The following is a 14,538-nucleotide window of genomic DNA, read 5'->3' as shown; positions in this document are numbered from 1 at the left end:
CAAGTGGCAGCACCCCGTGGCAAGAAGCGCATCTGATCCGAACGCCACTCTCAGTTTATGTCTGCTATCAGCCAATGAGGACGCTATGTCTTTTGCGACCTGGAGATGCAGATCGCGATGTCAACGGGCAGACGCCCCCCAACGACGAGAGTGAGAACCGGCCTCTGTTTAAAAAGAGGGCGCCTAAGAAAACAGCAACTTTGCGTTCCGCTTGTAGCCTTTACGCGGCGCGCACGACTGCAATATTTGGCTGAGCAGTTCATAGCCGTGTCAGCTTTCTGCAGGATGTGTTTTTTCAACAAGCCCAAGGGGTGCTTCATGACCCCTTTAAGACAACGACATTGCCACGGCCCTTGCCATGGATACATACTTAACCCTTTATCAAGTGTGAAAAATCTTGCGATGGTTTCTGCTCTACCTTTTCCCAAACGAATTGTACCACATGTGGGAACCCCCAAACAATTATTATTCCTTGCAAAAGAATGTTGTCTGAAAAACGAGTGGGACAACATCTGTCCCACAGACCACTTGAGGCCATGAGCCAAGGTGGGACACACGCTGTCCCTCTGCCCATATAGGGCTTCAGCTTGTCAGTCTGTGACATGATTATAGCTATACATGAAGGGACTGAAAGCATGCAACGCAAAGAGGCACTTGCCAGGCTCTACAAATAAGCTTTGTGCGTTTTTCCTGCGAAGTTTTCGAGCACCATCAGCACCTTTTGCGTGTAGTCATGACGCATGCGGTAAACTCCTTGCCCTCTTGCAACATGTTCGTGCAATATAACTCTTGCAACATGCTCTAGCAAATTTTTTCAGTCTTTCAGTGATTTATGGAAGCATAAAATATGAATGAGAATTGCTAAATTGAAGAGAAACCTGTTTAAGCAGCTTAGCACATTGTGGTCTGCACATTGTGGTCGGATTCTCAAGTCACCCTGTCATGGATAAAAGGCAACATGATGAAATAGAAACAATTCGTGTCTAACAGGGTTAAAGAGATTCGAGTGATACCTGACCCTTCCATGTGGAGGTATTGTCCGGGACTGCTAAATCCAGCAGACCTACTCACACGTTGTATTTCAATAGAGAAGTTGCTGTCCAACAGTACGTGGTGGCATGGACCTGAATGGCTAAGCGAATCAGAAGACAGATGCAGGGGTGCAACAGCCAAAATAGGATTTGGAGCAATTTTTGGAGGAGGAAAATCTTGCTTTTGGAGCAGGAAAATCCAAATTTGGAGCAGGCTACGGGAAAAAAAAACTCTGTTTTGGAGCATAAAATTCCAAATTTGGAGCAGCTTCACAAACAAAGCTTGCTTTTGGAACAGCAACAAAAAATATATATCCAAATCTATCGATGTCACCACAATAATTTTTTCAGCGCATAACATGCTGAATAAGACCAATGAATTCTGCGGAAACCAGTAAGGACTTGTGCATGATGAATTTGCACCAAGGTCCTTTACACCTGGCCTACACCACCGGCTGATCACGTCATTGTTGCAGTCCACTCCATTCAGCACCGATGCGCTGAATTTTGTATTCCGCCCTGTTAAGAAGAAGATCTCTGAGGAAAAAAGTCCATTTTAAAGAGAGGCACCATATGTATATATAGTTCAAGAGGTCCGGCGTGTTATGCCATGCAACGTCTAAGACAAACCAGGAAAAATGTGCAATCGTCGTATGTGCGCTCTCCCCCCTTATCTTTCATATGGGTCATTCCATGCCAAATCACCCAGCGTTTTTCTGACCATCACAAATATGACTGAAAAAATTTCCACGCTTTTCTTGAAGTTCAAAACTTTTCTTCTTTCTTTATTTCTGTTGCCAAAAATTTTCCCGCCTGTTTGTGAGAGTCTGTAGTTTTGCGCCGACTGAGCTAAAGCGCATCAAACAACAATTTTTTTCAAAGGGCGTTTATAGGTTGCACTCAATAAAATGGTATTTCCGGCAAGCTAATGAAGTGATGTAACTGTAAAAATAATGACTTATTCATGTATATCGATTCTTCCAGGGCTTTTCGCACGAGCAAAATTGAATAAAGTTGCAAAGTTTGATATTTTTTTCCAGGAACAAGGCAAACTCAAAGGGTAGAAATTATATACTGGAAGCCTGTTCGACATACTACAAAAGAAAAATAATTTAGTCGCTGAAGGTGTAGCAAATCGTCTGAAAAAAATTGCAAATTTCACTTTTTTTGAGAAAAGCTCTATATTCATCGTCAAAAAACTTGCCTTGGTGGTCGGACTAAAAATATGCACGATACTTTATTTGAAAGCACTATGTATTAGCTGAACATAGACAAAGTTACAAAAGGGTATTATTTTTTTAACTTGAGAAATATTTTTTTGAAATTTTGTATCTCCACCAGCTTTTCGACGACGTAACTCAAGCGGCATGAAGCACTCGCAATCTTCAGCCCATGCCCACTGACCTGGGATGCAGACGTCAAGCATGGTGCTGTCTATAAAGCAACCCCATTTCCTTTTCCATTACTTTATAGACAGCACCATGTTTGACGTCTGCATCCGAGGTCAGTGGGCATGGGCTGAAGATTGCGAGTGCTTCATGCCGCTTGAGTTACGTCGGCGAAAAGCTGGTGGAGATACAAAATTTCAAAAAAATATTTCTCAAGTTAAAAAAATAATACCCTTTTGTAACTTTGTCTATGTTCAGCTAATACATAGTGCTTTCAAATGAAGTATCGTGCATATTTTTAGTCCGATCACCAAGGCAAGTTTTTTGACGATGAATACAAAGCTTTTCTAAAAAAAAGTGAAATTTGCAATTTTTTTCAGACGATTTGCTACACCTTCAGCGACTAAATTATTTTTCTTTTGTAGTATGTCGAACAGGCTTCCAGTATATAAGTAATTTCTACCCTTTGAGTTTGCCTTGTTCCTGGAAAAAAATATCAAACTTTGCAACTTTATTCAATTTTGCTCGTGCGAAAAGCCCTCAAAGAATCAATATACATAAATAAGTCATTATTTTTACAGTTACATCACTTCATTAGCTTGCCGGAAATACCATTTTATTGAGTGCATCCTATAAACGCCCTTTGAAAAAAATCGTTGTTTGATGCCCTTTAGCTCAGTCGGCGCAAAACTACAGACTCTCACAAATAGGCGGGAAAATTTTTGGCAACAGAAATAAATGAGCAGAACGAGTTTTGAACTTCAAGAAAAGTGTGGAAATTTTTTCAGTCATATTTGGGATGGTCGGAAAAACGCTGGGTGATTTGGCATGGAATGACCCATATATATATATATGTATATATATATATATATATATATATATATATATATTATGGGTCCTTCCACGCCAAACGTCCCAAACATTGCGCTTGACCCTCTCCAATTGTATTGTAAAAAATTGTGGACGTTCATATCAGTGCACTATGTGCCCTCGGAAAGTATTTTTTGGAAAGAAAAGTGTACAGTCGAGCCCGACTATATCGAACCCGTTTATATCAAATTATCCCGTATATCGAACAATTTCTAAACACGGTAAATTTACATTGAGAATATATAGCAAAAGTTACTGTTACATCGAACGAAAATAGCAACGACAACCGATATATCAAACTCCATGTGCCTCAAAAGTGCCCCAGCAAGTTGGCTTTCCCTCGCGGTGGCGGGGAAAACTGCCGGCGCCACCCTAGAAAAAGTGGTTTAGACCCGGCTGTGCACGGGCGAACACCCCCCTGCACAAAATGATCCTGGCCTGCTCGCAGCGCCTACAGCCAATCAGAGGCCGTCATGCTTTCTCCGAGGCGCGGAGGCGGTAGAAGTGAGCGCCATTTTTTCTTTCTTTATGCTTGCGTGCCTACTGCTGCCTCTTTTCCTCGAGTCCTCATTCAGTGTGGTCCGTGCTGGTGGTGTTGCCTGTTGGCGCTCTGTGAACTTGCTTGGCGCGCTGTCGTCATGGCTTGTGCAAAGAGGCAGAATTTGCCGTTCGCCGCGAAACTCAAAATCATAAATCGAGTCGAGCGCGGTGAGAAGTCCGACGTCGCCACCGCGTACGGATCGACATTCAACGAGTTCGTCAGTGCGGACGATGATGTCGCCATCATGGGCCAGCTACAAGATGAGGACTACGTTGCAGATGTCGTGCCGACCACGAGCCAAAGCGACAGCAATAAGGAAATTGACGATGGCCCGTTGCCTACACCCTCCGAAGTGATTAGTGCACTTGCGTTGGTCCGGTGCTATTGCGTGAATATGAAAGGCTGCTCCGACTCGTTGGACAATGTGGAGGCGTGCGTGCTGTCACAGGCAGCGAAGTCGTTGAAACAGAAGAAAATCCAGGACTATTTTGTTCCAAAGTAGGGCATGCAAGTAAGCCACCATATTAATAAAGTACTTTTCTTATTGGTATGTGCCTTTGTGTCATGGCGCTCGACTACTGACCCGAAGGTCGCGGGATCGAATCCCGGCCGCGGCGGCTGCATTTTCGATGGAGGCGAAAATGTTTGAGGCCCGTGTACTTAGATTTAGGTGCACGTTAAAGAACCCCAGGTGGTCTAAATTTCCGGAGCCCTCCACTACGGCGTCTCTCATAATCATATCGTGGTTTTGGGACGTTAAAACCCAGATATCATTATTATTATTTGTGTCATAAAATCCTATAGCGAGCCTGTATCAAATTATGCCATATCGAAGTCGTTGAAACAGAAGAAAATCCAGGACTATTTTGTTTCAAAGTAGGACACGCAAGTAAGCCACCATATTAATAAAGTACTTTTCTTATTGGTACTATGTGCCTTTGTGTCATCAAATCCTATAGCAGGCCTATATCGAATTATGCCATATATCGAACTAATAAACGTTTTTTGGCGAGTTCGATATACCCGGGTTCGACTGTGTATATATATATATATATATATATATATATATATATATATATATATATATATATATATATATATATATAGAGAGAGAGAGAGAGAGAGAGAGAGAGAGCTATGCACAGCGAAAATTGGCTGCCGAATGACAGCTTTTCCAGAGGAATATTCCTACTCGCTCCGCTCATGACCGCGTGCAGGAATACGGCAAAGATTTCGTTGGGTAAACGGAGCAATGGTGAGCTGCTTTCGTTTCTGCAAGCGACACGCAATCTGTGTCTCCGCTCGGGAGGCAGCAGCCAGCGGCATGTTTGGGTCCGTCGCGCATAAAATGCGTGCAATATATTGACAGTAGTACCAAAAGCACTATGGCACACGCGCTACCGAGCAGATATAAAGATCCTGATCGCGTTAAGGTTGCCGGCGACAACTCGCACTGGCGTGCTCGTTAGCATAGAGTTTCCTAAAATTAACTAGAGGGAACTCTGGCGCTGCGATCGTTCAGCCACCATGGGAATGATGGGTAGTACACGGATTTGCCTAGTCTTCGTACTTGCGGGCTTCGAACGCACTTGTGGCTTCGTTTATTGCTGTGTTTTGGTTTTCTTTCAGATAAAAGAATGGATCGTTGTGAAGTTCGTGACCAGATTTGAATTGGTGAGCCTAAAAAAGTTAAGTGGTGAAGTGGAACTGTTGAACGTTTGCTGAACTTCATCTTGCGACAAAGCGGATGCAGGCGACGCACAGCCAAACGGAGCCAAAAGTACGAAGTTTAGACAAATCCGTGTACTACCCATCATTTCCATGCTGGCTGAAGCGCCATGCGTTGCAGCTCCCATAGACACTAGCGCCAGAGTTCCCTCTAGTAAGTATTGTAGGAAACTCTATGCTCGTTAGTACCTGCCATCAAACCTTCGCGCCAGCAAAGCGGTGGCCTCACTCGCGTCGAAGTCAAAATGATTAGTAGAACAGTGTCCACATTTCCCAAAAAGCGGAAGGCCTTTTTAGGCACATTGTGGTGTCGGCCTCAGCGCGAGTTGAAGGGAGCAATTACCTTGGCGAACTCGTTCGGCTAAGGCGGTCAAGGTTTTCGTGTGTAGTACTCTAAACAACACTTTACTCGTCAGTACATTTAAAAAGACTTTGCTGTATATACAATCCGCGGATTCGTGCACGTGAGCATTGCTAGATGAACAAAAGCAGCGTTGAACCGGAGTCCACCTAACAATAATGACTCCCCACTAAGATTTGCAGCACGTGACAAACGGCCCGTTTGCCAGTTAACTTTCTTTATGCGGTGCTTCCGCATTAAATGGCCGCTGACCATTGTTCATGTTGAATGACCTTGTATAGCAGCGTTTGAACCAGCAGTAAAAACTTCATTTAGGCCCATCTGCCCACCAGCAAACCCGCCAGAGCAGATTAACGTCATGTTTGAGTCAAGCACCACTGGATCGGATTGGATTGGATGAAGGAGCCTCTTCCAACATTAGGTCAATAATGCGGGCTTCGTTCCGCGCTAAAACCAGGCTAAAACAACCGTAACCGAAAAAAATTTTGCGGTTACCTGGGGCGTTTTGGCGCAGCGGGGCGCAGTTTCGACAAATATCACGGTTTCGGCACAGCTCGGCGCAGAAAAACGGAATTGTATCAAAATGGCGCAATTGGCGCAGCTGTTGCATCCCTGCAGATGGCCATCACCACCACTAGAACCTCTCAGTAGACGACTACCGTTCATATTGTGATAGCGTCTGAAACGACGTCAGCATCAATTCTGGACGTCGGAAAGTACAGCACAACTGATGAGGTTTTACTGGTAGTGAACAAAAACTCAAATTTCTTAGAAGATGAGAGGGGGCACTTGCACGGGCGGGGGCGTTCGATCGTTATTTTACGGTACTACTGAACTGCCGAGATTTTTCAAACAGAAGCTGATGATGATGATAACGAAGTGACGCTCCGGTTTTTGTAATGGGTAGATCGTGGGCGCAACAATGTTGCACTGAAATGTTGTCGTGGCCTTTTCTTATTAATGCATCAGCTCCGTGGGTTAAGTGCTTTAAGAACAATTAGTGCTGCAAAAGAGTGCGCATGAAGGTGGCGGCTTTTATTGCGGCTACCACCTCTACGCACACCGCACTACAGCAAGTAGCCCACATCTGAGGCCACGATGATTCCAAGAAGATTAAATTTCTTTTTTATGAATGCTGTCAAGCACAGCTTATTGTATTCGAGAATAAAATATGGACATATTGGTTACGTGAGTGCATGCAACTTTTTGCATATAAAAGACACACCATTGAAAAGATGTACAGTTGAACCCCTTTATAAGAGACATGCACTGGGGAGCAATTCTCGTCTCTTACATGAGGTGTCTCTTATAAGCAGGGTACCCCATATGCATTTTCTTATTAACCCCTATTTCAATGTAGGCACACTGGTGCCTCTTATACCCATTTGTCTCTTACATTGGTGTCTCTTTATAAAGGGGTTCAACTGTACCAGCAATATTTAGGGAAAAATGCGCGTCTTATACACCGGAAAATACAGTAGTTCCACCAGCAACAGTTGTGACATACTCATAGGAAGTGTACACTTGACAAAATTATATACTAGTTGAACAAAATACAATAATTCGTGTAATTTTTGTTATTGGGAGCCACCTTGCTAAATGTGGCTTCATTAAATCAAGCTAATAAGACATTTCAGTATCCTCTTCCTTGCCAATACATTAAATTTTTGTGCAACATTGGCTTTAGTTCTACAGACAAAACCTCTCTGCATGTATTGTAAGGTTTTATTGCTATGGATGTGGCAATTTTACCTGCACATTGCCTTCAATGCCTGTGTGCCCAGGCAAGCAGTATTTTTTTAGATAAAGGTTTCGAACCATAACCGGTGCACAAAAGAAAATAAAGATTATTAATAACAGGATATTATGTTTTTGCTTTCTCATGCATCTATATCTAAATATCAAATAATTTTACACTACAGCCCAGCAAAACAGAGAATTCACCCATAACATCATGCTCAACACTGGCAGGTCACCACAGCAGTCCTGGCAGCAACTCACCATGTGGTATCCACACAGCAGGAGGCCATTGCTCTGGAGGATCATGTGGCCAATCCACTCAAGCGTCGTCGAGCTCTGCGCTATGCACAGCCCCAATGCACATGTAAGCCTTGAAAACACCTTGGATTGGAAGCATACTGATCTTGGAATTACACCTATTCTATGTGGGTACCAAAAGCAAAGAACTGAAATCAAATGTGCGAGTGCTTAAGTTGCTTCAGATAATTTTTGAAGCAGTGCTATCAGTCAAAACCTGTCAACAAGAGCCACATGATATGCCTCAAAATATTAACATTTTGTTCGGAAAAGTGGCATGTTGGGCAAGTTGGTCTTCCATTCTTGAGGGGAGACAATGCACTTCAGAACTTTATTTTAAAAAGAATTGATCAATTTTTATGAAACTTGCCGAGGTTATGCATATTTATATTCTGATTGCAAGTATGCAATTACAGTTATACCTTGTTGATACGTGCCCTAAGCGTACTAACAGATAAAATGTAGTTGCGACGAATTCTAGACCGAGTCTCATAGAGTCCAACGCATTCGCTGACCGCTTAAGCCGTAGTGGCTCGTCCTCTGCCTACCGGTTAGTGTGTTCTGTGATAACTTTTTGTCGCATAAAAGTTAACTGCGGCCCCTCAACTTGCTGACCTCATGATGAGCCGCAAAAGGTCTTCCGTCTTTTCGTCAACTGCAGAGACCAGTCGATCAATGATTCCGACTTGCACGTGACTGCGGTGATGCCTTTATGGACAAGCATCAAAAAAGAAGGCAAAGTGGCAGCCACCAATGAATGCGCCAGTATGACTTATCGCCAACAACCCTATCACAACAAGCATCTTCAGCTATATGCTTGACTGCAAGTGCAGCATAGCACTATTCTAAGCACATTGCACGTTTTTAATAGGCAACAACCTAAGCGCGCTTTGCCGCCACCAATCGCCACCGCCTCATTTTGTGGGGCCACTTAAAAGTGCATGTCGCTTTGTAGAAACGAAAGCCACTCGCTGTTTCCGAGTCAAGCGGCACAGGCGCCGAGAAACCTTGCTGCAATGACACTGTTACCACGCCAAACATGCGCGTACAGTACAGCAAGTGTAGTGCTTTGGTAAGTGCACTGCGCACTTTCGTTAGGCAACAAGCCAAATGTGCCCCCTTCTGCTTACAGAGCATTACAGAGTCGCTTGCAGGAAGTCGATGTCGCCACGTTGACCCAACTAGCTAAATGCCACACCCGCACACGGTCTAGAACAGAGTGGGTATGAAGAACACGCCCACAGCAAATGCTTGCGCATGGTACAGCAAGTGGCCCGGCAGTGACCGCCTTGATGGCGTGAGCAGAGTAGGCGACGCACTGCACACAACTAGCCAGGGGCAATAGACCCCACACTGCAGTCCCATGTTTCAATGAAAGGTGTCACTTTTTAGGATTGCCATTTTTTGGGCTTGTTGGTATACTGAATTAGAAACCATCTTCAGTGCTAGCAGACAAGGACGAAGGAGAGACGACACCACAATGCACTAACTTCAACACTTTTATTTCCAGGAAACAGCAATCTATTTATCCATGCACAGTGCGCCACCTCATTCTACACTCTAGCCAACCAGATAGGGAGAGGGCCTTTCTGGTTGGCTAGAGTGTAGAATGAGGCCGCACTGTGCATGGATAAATAGATTGCTGTTTCCTGGAAATAAAAGTGTTGAAGTTAGCGCATTGTGGTGTCGTCTCTCCTTCGTCCTTGTCTGCTAGCGCTGAAGATGGTTTCTAATAAAGGTGTCAGTTTTCACACAGTATATCGCAGTATCGATGTGCACACACGTATTGCGGAAAACTGATACGTGCGTGTGTACGCTGTCAGTTGTTGTGTGTTCCGGACCCTGCAATAGTTTCAAAATGCTCCTTCGCGTCGCCACCACGCGCTATCTGAGAATCATGCGCTAGAGCCGGAATCTTTTCTGCATTTTGCCAAAAAGAAAGAAAAGGCATTCTAATGGGTACTTTAAGCAATATTTGCTGTGGCGTCACATTGACTTCTTTATTGGATGCAGCGGTGCACTGCAGGAGATGTAAATTTGCGCTGGCCGGTTACTGCGTACTACTGTTCAGTGCGTAGTTATGCCGTGCTTCTGGTAGGTATGTATTAACAAGGTTTTACTGTTCAATGTGCACTTTTCAAAAATATGCGCCTTTTTCGGAGCTGGATTTTTCCTAAATTGAGAGAGTTACAGCTTAAATTAGCATATCACACAATAATCTGGAATGAGAACTCTATGTGGTAGAACAAAAATTAATGTTGTTAACCCATTTGAACAAAAGTTGTGCTATGTTTACATTTGTGAGCAAAATCCCAGCTTGACATTGACTCGCTAACCAGTAATAAAGAAACAAGACAGATGCATGTGTACTCACCCAGAAGACACGTAGGTAGCGCAGGTCCCGATCTTTGAGGGAGTAAAGCAGTACTCGCCCATCACGTCCTGCAGTCACCAGTGTCTCACTCTGCTGCTGAATATCTGTGACACCATTGTTGCCATGGATGGCCGCATACGTCCGAAATGGCTCTATGAGCTCCTACAGTGCATGGAAAGGTAGGATGCCATTAGGTGAGGCAACTTACATGGCTATGAGTTTTGTGTTAGTGTGGCTGGCACACACACTTACTAGAAGCTACAGTATACAGAAAGAAATGATAAACAATGCTTCTTAATTATACCTCAACAAACTTTTGCTCAAAAGAACAACTCGTTTACCATTGGTACACTAAAACGTAATTATTATGTGTACAATGAAAATGCATTCGCAGCTGTAGCTGGCATATTGCCATGCAGCCAGATATAGGGTACCGTATATTGCCGACTATAAGTCGACTCCAATTATAAGTCGACCCCCCAACTTGCAACCCCTTCTAGGGAAAAAAAAAGTTGACTCCGAACACAGCCTCATGCTGTGGCCATAGCTCACCAATAAGTTTTTCAGAAGAGGGAGTGATGCAATGAAACATTTATTTGCCCGTGAAACGTTGCTTACGACTCGTCGTCGCTTGAGAGAAGGGCGCAGCCACGGTCATTGCCATCGTGTGAGCCACTGCTGCTGCTCGTCGTCGGAACTGTCGAGCGCATCGGGCGAGTAAGTGACACGACAGCCGAGTCTCCGGGCGGACAAGTGACGTCAGGTTTATTGGCAGCCCTTATTACAGAAAGCAGTACATGCCGCGCTGCCATCTGACGGTACTGCTGTACACTACATGAATGATACAGCCATCTAGTGGTACTGTCGTACACTACAGGAACGGGTGCCGGTGGTACTGAGATGCCGCACATGGAAAACGCCGCACGGACCATGTCGGTTGGCAGTCCATACCAGCATCGTTGAACTCTGTTTGCGGGATGCACATATCCTTCGCGACAGTACATGCTTTTGCTTCAATATCATCGTAGCAAACACTCAGGCTCTTAATTCTCTGGTCGTGAACCCAATCTCGAACTACCTCCTCAAAGGCAGGGTATCGCCCAGACTTCGGTCCGCGAAAGGAACGGCGTGTAGCAGCGCACACGAAGATCTTGGTCCTTTGTTTTCTCCATTCCCTCACGCACTTTTCCGACACATCAAACTTGCGCCCTGCTTCAACGTTGCTTTCCGACTCTGCGTAGAGGATCGCTTGCCTCTTGAAAGCAGCGCTGTACTGTTGCCGGCGTAGCGGTGGCATCTTGGCGTCCGTTTGGCAGCATCGCAAATCGCGCACACCACTGCTCGCAAGCGAAGCGAAATGCAGAAATGGCGAACAGGCGTGAGTGCAAAAAGACGCGAAGACGCTTGTGGGCGCATGCGACTGGTCATGTGGTTTAGTTCCCCGTGAAGTCCTGCCAGCCCACACGGCGCTGCCAGCTTTTCTGTGGAACGCCGATGGTTTGTCAACGAATCGTTTCTATTGTATGAAAACAAAACTGCAGGGCGCATCACAAGATAAATTCCTCTTTATTCATAGAGCATTGTTCGCCCTCTATCAAAGGTTTGAAGTGCTGCTTTCGAGACCGTGTTTCCCAAGCAGTTCGCATAATTGCCGCGCGGTGGTGATTTTTAAACACGCTCCGTAGTTTCGCCTTGCGTGGTTTCGCTATAGTTTCGCGATCGTCGTGGCAGATCGCAAAAATGTCCGGCTCCGGAAGTGGCGCGCGCATGTTAGGAGATAGCTGTTGCCGCGACTCCGCTGCCTCTGCGGCTGATGTTATCGATGCGTCAAACAGCAGGAAATCCGAGGATGACGGCCTTTCGTCGGACCCCACAAATAAGTCGACTTTACAATTCCGCGTATAGGTCGACTCCAATTATAGGTCAACCCCCGAACTTTGGAAGATCATTTTATGAAAAAAAACGCCGACTTATAATCGGAAATATACGGTAGTATTTCTCCAAGCTAACGAGAGATGGCAGCAGTTGCTGGTTTATATATGAACATGGTTACATTTGTAATAGTTACCTGTGTTTCTTGATCACACTTTTGTTTTTTGTCATTGCTTTTACAATCATTTCGAATGGAAGAAGAAATAACAGGGCCCTGTGGTCAACATGTTTTCTCCGAGCCAGGTATTGTACATTCTCTTCCACAGACACAGCATCAACCGGACTTTTGATGACAGCCATTTATGTGAACCTACTTCCAAAGAAAATTGAGCATGATGGTTGTGGCGACTGGGGATTGCCAGCGGAGCACGGTGTACGACTGTGTCAACATGGACTAGCACAGAAGCAAGACGAGGCCAAAAACAAAGTGGTCGCCAGAAGAGATAAGTGAACTGCTTCTTTACAATGGCTATGCCTTGTGCCTCAATTCGTTTAGGGAGCATGTCGGAATTTGATCCGAAGGCAAACAACACAAAATCGTACTTCGAAAGGTTTTAAAACTTTATTGATGTCATTGAAGTGCCAGCAGTGAAAAAGTTGAAGTTGTTCCTCAATGTGGTGTGTACTGAAACGTACGAGGAACGTTAAGAAAATTTTGGTCCCGACAAACCCACCGACAAAACTTTCGACCAAGTGCGGGAGTTAGAAGACCACTTTGACCTACAGTACTCAGTCATCACCAAACGCTACAAGCTTAATAGGCGACTTCAGGAAGAAGGCAAAAGCATCAAAGGTTGCTAGACGGAACTCAAACATTTGGCCAGGAACTGAGAGTTGAAATATTTCCTTAATGATACTCTGAGGGATCGTCTTGCACCAGGGCAACAACTAGTGCAAAAACGATGCAGTGTTTAAACAACCTCTTTGCAGCACATTGCTACCCCGAGGAATTGGTGCCAGTAACGGTCCGCAGTTTACCTCAGATGATTTTCAAGAGTTCCTGCGACAACGCGGAATTAAGCATATGAGGATGCCTCCCAACCACACCGCATCCAACGGAGCTACAGAAAAACTTGTGAGAACAACCAAGACGGCATTTCTGAAGCAAGTATTGGCTGATAGCGACGCGGGGTTAAAGCGTACTATGCAAGAGCATCTCTGTCATTTCTTTCTATCATACCGAAAGTACTAAAAAGGCATTTTTAACAGTAAACCCTCATTAGAATGGACTGAACGAGATGGCAAAAAATTCTGATATAGGTGGTAATTCAATAAAAGTAGGTGCGCCGTAAACGTTGTAACAATAGCCTCCCAGCTGCTCACCACACTGCAGAAGTAAAGAAAAGTGTGCCCATGCACCCCTACCTTAATGAAAGCCCTCCTCCTTCTTTTATTCCCCCAATAAAAGGTCCGTTTAGCCAGCTGCCAGTTGCTACCGGGCACTAACAGTATCCCTTCCAAATTACACCAGTGTGGCACATAGCCATTTTTGATCGCGATGGAGGCCGATCCATCAACTGCATTACCCATCAACTGCACATGAGGGAGACTGTGCATGCAAATCTTGGAGGACCTAATGTGCTTTCATGTGCCTTGGCTTTTATTGTGCAAATGACAATGGCTACATGCTTTTTTTTTTTTTTGCGAGGCACTGGCACGCATTGTTGCACTCGAGGGCAGCACTGTCATTCTGTGTTTATGCCTGCTCATCAAGCTAAATCAAACTTTGTCTCGCAACTGGACATCCTACGAATGGTGGATGAGGACTCATAGACAAAGCAGATGAATATGGCGAAAGAGCTAGGCCTTGCAACGTCAACATGCATGACTATAGGGTAGCAGACATACCTGTCAACTCTCCAGATTTGTCTAGGAGACTTCCAAATTTCGAGCAATCCTCCCGATTGTATGGGCACAGCCATAGGTCTACCGAAGAACATCCTCAATCCCGCCGCGAAAAGGAAATACCATAGACTCTCATTAAATGGAAACTGAAGGGACCAGAAAAACCTTACTGAGAGATGATCGGGGTTGCCGAATTCCAGTATGAAACTAATCATATTAAAACCAATTGTTCCATTTAACAAGCAGTTCCGTTTCAGAGATTTCTGTTTACTGAGAGTCTACTGCAATAACAAAGGGGCAACGGTTCTAAAATTTTCTGGCCTTGGTTGGTCTGTCGTGTTCAAAACACTTAATTCCCTTTCACCACAGTACACTGGTGTCGTACGGAAACGTGTACTAAAATTGGGAAGAGGCCGTAATGGGGCACAGCA

At 44.7% G+C, this 14,538-nt stretch overlaps 1 protein-coding gene across 1 annotated transcript in view; it reads right to left on the bottom strand.

Moving 5' to 3' along the window:
- LOC119392559 (WD repeat-containing protein 6-like) overlaps nucleotides 1-14,538 on the bottom strand; it is a 166,109-nt gene that overhangs the window by 57,784 nt on the left and 93,787 nt on the right. Inside the window, 2 exon segments of the mRNA XM_049414593.1 lie at nucleotides 7,921-7,995; nucleotides 10,331-10,492. Coding sequence (XP_049270550.1) covers nucleotides 7,921-7,995; nucleotides 10,331-10,492 — 237 coding nt within the window.

The sequence above is a fragment of the Rhipicephalus sanguineus genome, chromosome 1 (assembly GCF_013339695.2).
Source record: "Rhipicephalus sanguineus isolate Rsan-2018 chromosome 1, BIME_Rsan_1.4, whole genome shotgun sequence".
NCBI classification, from domain to species: Eukaryota; Metazoa; Arthropoda; class Arachnida; order Ixodida; family Ixodidae; genus Rhipicephalus; species Rhipicephalus sanguineus.
The sequence above is the reverse complement of the archived record's forward strand: the minus strand, read 5'-3'. Positions and strand labels throughout refer to the sequence as shown.